Source organism: Portunus trituberculatus, chromosome 50 (genome assembly GCF_017591435.1).
Source record: "Portunus trituberculatus isolate SZX2019 chromosome 50, ASM1759143v1, whole genome shotgun sequence".
Taxonomy (NCBI): domain Eukaryota; kingdom Metazoa; phylum Arthropoda; class Malacostraca; order Decapoda; family Portunidae; genus Portunus; species Portunus trituberculatus.
The window spans coordinates 11,370,503-11,376,392 of NC_059304.1; the positions used below are offsets into that span (position 1 = coordinate 11,370,503).

The 5,890-nt window shown below is 36.2% G+C and overlaps 1 protein-coding gene across 6 annotated transcripts in view; it reads right to left on the reverse strand.

Moving 5' to 3' along the window:
- Positions 1 to 1,427: 1,427 nt before the first annotated feature.
- The window catches only part of LOC123499699 (multidrug resistance-associated protein 1-like), a 48,410-nt gene continuing 43,947 nt past the window's right edge, over positions 1,428 to 5,890 (reverse strand). For 2 of the 6 annotated variants that reach the window (XM_045248094.1, XM_045248093.1), the window contains exons 30-32: positions 3,977 to 4,143; positions 2,242 to 2,436; positions 1,428 to 2,075 (exon numbers count right to left, since the gene is read on the reverse strand). In XM_045248094.1, coding sequence (XP_045104029.1) covers positions 1,964 to 2,075; positions 2,242 to 2,436; positions 3,977 to 4,143 — 474 coding nt within the window. In that variant the 3' untranslated portion in view covers positions 1,428 to 1,963. Of the gene's footprint in view, positions 2,076 to 2,241; positions 2,437 to 3,976; positions 4,144 to 5,062 lie in introns of those variants that run through there. The other 4 variants (XM_045248095.1, XM_045248096.1, XR_006673065.1 and 1 more) reach the window with 3 other exon arrangements.

Below are 5,890 nucleotides of genomic sequence, written 5' to 3' on the forward strand. Positions count from 1 at the left end.
GTTGTTCAGATTAAATGGCATGTGGTAGAGTTTTGTCCCATTTTTATTTATATTAGAGATAACTTTAATCTAAATTGTATGGAGAATCTTTTAATGGCAAACATGATACTCAACAATGTTGTAGAATAATCCACAAAGTTTTGACAATGTAAGATTAAGTGAAGTTATTATCATGTTTTTAGTTTACCCTTTGCAGTTTATGTTTGCATTACTCATTGGTGTTTTATATAATATGATACTTTTATCATGACTTTTGTAGTTAAAGTAATGGGCCAATGTTTGGTTTATGCATTTTAATGTTGCTATTCTTTTTATTATTATTATTGTTTATGTTATTTTAAATCTCAAATGATGGACAACGGTTTGTTTTATGTTTTAAAGCTCTGTTTTAGTCAGTTTGAGTTTTAGCCTTAGATTCTGTTTTATGTAAATCTGAAAACTGTAGTCAATAAACTATCTGTCTGTGTGTGTGTGTGTGTGTGTGTGTGTGTGTGTGTGTGTGTGTGTGTGTGTGTGTGTGTGTGTGTAATTCACCTCGGTTGCCTGCTGGTCACCCAGCCAGTCTTTCCCATTACGGAGCGAGCTCAGAGCTCATAGACCGATCTTCGGGTAGGACTGAGGCCACAACACACTCCACACACCAGGAAAGCGAGGCCACAACCCCTCAAGTTACATCTTGTACCTATTTATTGCTAGGTGAACAGCGGCCACACATTAAGAGGCTTGCCCATTTGCCCCGCCGCTTACCGGGACTCGAACCCGGCCCTCTCGATTGTGAGTCGAGCGTGCTAACCACTACACTATGCGGTGTGTGTGTGTGTGTGTGTGTGTGTGTGTGTGTATTTACCTAATTGTATTTACCTAATTGTAACATACGGGAAAAGAGCTATGCTCGTGTTGTCCCGTCTCCATATCTATTAATGTCCAGCTTTTCTTAAAATCATGTGTTGACCACTTCCATGTCTAAACTATTCCATGTGTGTGTGTGTGTGTGTGTGTGTGTACTAATAGAACAGTAAATCAATAAGGATCCTGAACAATTGCTGATAATTTTGAAACAATTGATGAAATATTCAACTAATTTTCTATGAGAATTCTGTTAACAATTTGATCCCTTCAGATAAATTTCTCTGAGTTTCCATTATGCTATAAAGGCAAGGATAATTCTAATTACAGTGATATTCAAAGTGGGCATGTAAGTCCATCATTGGGGATAGTATCCACAGTAGAAGACTTATCATGAATTTGACTTTAGCATATTGCCGATTAGATAAAAATCATCTACCAGTTCTAAGGCTATTGTCTGTATATACATCCCCCCCACACACACACACACTGTTTTTGAACAAACAACTGATACATATATATATATATATATATATATATATATATATATATATATATATATATATATATATATATATATATATATATATATATATATATATATATGTGTGACACTCAAGAAGTATTCATGGATTAAGTCTATCATTGTATTCTATATATATGAATGAATTTTTCCAATAACTTTAATGAAAGCCCACTTCAGTATCTGCCTGCAAAATTTATGAATATCATGTCTTCACTTTTGTTGCGTTAAGACAAAATTTGAATGTATTAAGGTAATATTCATTACAAAGGAAGACGGCTGAGAAAATGTGACCACAAGCACACACTGACACACAATCACATTCACAAGCATTCTCCAACATCTTAGCATCTAGGCCACTTGAGATTAGAGGGAAGATCAATCTTTACTCACTCACAAATACAGGGATATGTGCAGGGATACACACAAACACAAATTTCATAACCTGGAGCAATGCTATGTTGTAGCATAACTTTCACAAACATTTCCTCTCATATCAGGAACAATTATAATTAAACACACATATTACAAATATTAAAACTAACCTAATAATTATAAAACAAATACCTAAAAAAATCATGGACATAGTTACCATCAGACTAATCCAGCATCCTTAGCCATTCCATGGAATATAGAATTCTTATTCTTAAGAAGAGTACCTGGTGACTCAAATTCTTTTATTTCTCCCTTGTCAAGAACCATGACTCTGAAAGAATGGTAAATAATGAATATGTTATGTTGAAAACAATTACCAGTTTTTAAAAAGCAACTTCCACACAACCAAGACTTCTTATATGATGCATTTCTTTGTTTCTATTTGTGGGGATGAGGTACAGTAGGTAAATGATATGAGTTATGTGAATTACACCTACTTGGAATAGTCCATGATGGTATTGAGACGATGTGCAATCGTCAAAACCGTGCAGCCCACAAACTTCTGGCGAATGGTCTGCTGAATGAGGTCATCAGTTTCCAGATCAACAGCAGCTGTAGCCTCGTCCAGAACCAGCACACGGGTCTTGCGCAGTAAAGCCCTGGCCAGGCATACAAGTTGTCTCTGACCCACACTGAAACATCAACAAGAGCACACAGTTAATCATTGTTACACAGCTACTGTATATTGCGACCAACAAGTTGAGTTTCTAAGGTAATCTTTTTATGGTCAAAACTAGGATTTGACTTATAGGGCAAATACAAAATAGCAAGCTCTAAATGTATTTGCTTCAGTAACATCAGGATACCAGAAAACTGCTACAGAATTTGGCCTAAGGGCTGTGTTTACACTTAATATTCTACTAAAACACAGAAAAAACCGGAGACTGCTACTCATAAGGACTGTACATACTGACACTCTGTAATAAGTAGGAACAACAATGTACCTACACAATACAGCAGTTTATTACTACAGAATATTTTATTAATACAAAAGCTAAAAATGGTTGATTGCTCAGTGCTGCCATCTAGTGACAAGCATTCCATTTGAATAGCTGTTTAGGTTCCATTTAAATATCATTTTATGTTCTTAATAATTTTAGATTATTTCAGGAATTATATTTTTAGCTTTTGTGTTAATAAAATATTTTATAGTAATAAACTACGGTATTTATGTAGGTACATTGTTGTTCCTACTTACTACAGAGGGTCAGCTTCCTGCACAGCATGGCAGAGGAAGAGGCCATCTCCCTAAGCCAAGAGTCCTATTTGGCTTCCCTGAGTCCCTTGCCTATGAAATATTCACATCATCTTTGGACATATTCCTTTTGGGAGTATGTGCAGTCCCCATGAGTAGCAGTTACTTGTTTCTTTTGTTCTAAAGTTTGAAGATGGACTAGAGATGGTTGGACGCTTACCATTAGGGTTTTAACCACTTTTGTACCATGACACATTTTTGTATTTATTCTGCTTACTATTTGGTGATTTTATACAGCTTCATAAACTTATGAGGGGATTTAAAAAGTGAAAACTAGACATTAATCTTCTACCCTCCATAGACCCTTCTTAATGCAAATAAAATTGTCTAATGGCACCCAAAACTCATGGTAAAAATGCATCCCAGGACTGAAGAGGTTAAAAAGTAAATATTTGTTTGATATAGTGGTGAAACAGATAAGCAATGAAAAAACTAAAAACTGACAGCTTATTTATGTTGAAATGCTTGAAGTTGGTGGTGTTTTCAATTTGTTTGAATTGTTTTAGTTATTTTAGTGTAGATAAACCTTAATTCATGATCCAATACTTAGTGACTCGGGTAACATTGGGTCAGGCTAAGTAAGTTTAGGGGGTCGACTTATTTGAAAGGTAAACTTATAGTACAACATTTTAGGATCAAATTATAGAAGTCGATTAATGTGTCAGACTGACTTATAAGCCACAATATATGGTATGTTTGTTTTTCAAAGTGAGTTGTTCACATTGTAGCACTAGGCTTAGCCACCATATAACAAATATGAAAACATTAATGTTAGTCACAAAGGCACCAGTGAATGCTTATTTAGATTATGATTGTATTTCTAAATTAATCAGCTAGTTGCACAAACATTATATAGCATGTTTTGTTTAGCTAGCAGTGGTGGCAGTCACCGAGGACCACTAAATTTGTACTCTTACCTGAGATTGTCTCCCCCTTCTGAGATTGAATGCTGAAGGCCAGAAGAGAGCGTGGACACAAAATTCTTCAAGTGTGCATGCTCAAGAGCAGACCAAACCTTCTCATCACTATGATAGTTGAAAGGGTCCAGGTTCATGCGCAGTGTTCCACTGAACAACACTGGATCCTGAAATTATATACCATTACTATTTGATGGTACATCTAATTTGAGGAAAGTAGCCCATCAACTACAATGAATAAATAGATCATCCAATACAGGCAACCCCCGTTTAACGAAGGTTCACACAATGAAATTTCGCTACAACGAAGGTTTCATTTACTACCATCTGCTTGTTTAACGAACACCAAAGTCGCTTTAACGAAGTTTTATCCAGGTAATTTTTTCCAAGTTTGAAAGCCCCGCCATATCATGCAAGCCAACATGCTTTTGAATACACCAGCACCTCTCGTGGACAACACGTGCACCACTCACTCCCCCGGTTCCAAACAATAACAGCGTCAGCAGTAGCTTGTCTTCCCTCAACTTACCACTAAAACGCCCTGCAATGTCGCCTAGCGTTGCTAAGAAGACGAGGAAGTCTCTTACTCTCGAAGTGAAGCTAGATATTATTCACAGACACAAGAGGCGAGAAAACTAATAGTATTGCTCACCACCATCTTGACTCCATCTACTGTCTCTACTATTTTCAAGTCAGCAGACTCTATTAACAAGGCTGTTGAGACCGTATCTTCCTTGCAAGCTAAAAGAACCACCTGAACTCATGACTCTACAATGGATAAAATGGAAAGCCTTGTGGAAATGTGGTACATAAGTTTTGTATGTGATACAATGATGCCCTTTGTTTACATTCCACAAGTTGCCGGTTAGTGTCTTTCCAATTTCACTCTCCTTCCCTTCATAAATTTAAGATCATCAACATTATAAAGTTACGTACATACATACATTAGTGTACATTATAATGACTTAAATTAAACTGCCTAAATGTTTAACTTCATAATTTTTACCTTCATTAAACCTTTCACTGTACTATGATGCACTCTCGCTTTGTTTACTCTCAATGGAGGTTCAAGTCAGGGGTTAAACTTGTTATAATCGGTTCGCTTAATGAAGGGTTTTTAGGAATGTAACCCCTTCGTTAAGCGGGTGTTGCTTGTACTCTATTTTCTCTTGAGTAGAGGAGGCAGACAAAACAGCTACAAAATCTCCCAATTCGAATACGACCACGAAAGTTTCACCAGCAGTGTAAAATTGTATTTGTTATGATGGCGGGTATCACGCTGCCCTCTATCGCTTCAGTTTCTCTGTATGAAGTACTGTAAGTGACGGAAGATTAGGACGGCTCAGTGCGCCTACTGGCAGGTTTACGCGCTAGGAAATGTTGTGTTATTGCGCTAGGTGCCAAAGTTCTTTTTCTTTTATCCACAAGCTATTAATATCATTGTCATTAAGTAGTTAGTAATTCCTCTTGCCTGTACAATCACACCAAGGAAAAAAAATCTCTGCATCCAATGATGTTCAATAAATAAGTCAAGCTTGGGCAATAACTGAAATTAAATGCTGTCTCATCTTATGTTTCTTCTCACCAGTTAGATTGGGTATCTCAAGAGGACATGACACTAAATATCATGTAAATTACAGTCACTATGTTAGATTGGGTATCTCAAGAGGACATGACACTAAATATTATGTAAATTACCAGTCTCATTTTCACTTTTATAACCAGAACCTTTACTGTATTCAATTTACTTATGACATAATCACCTGCAAAGATCTTCGTGTCTCTTGTCTCCCTCCCTCCACTTTTTTTTTTTTTTTTTTTTTTCAAAATCATGCATTAAATTGAATAGAGAATTCTTATTCCATTTTCCTTGAAGTAATGATGGTTTGGTGTTGACAGCAGAATCAAGGGAAG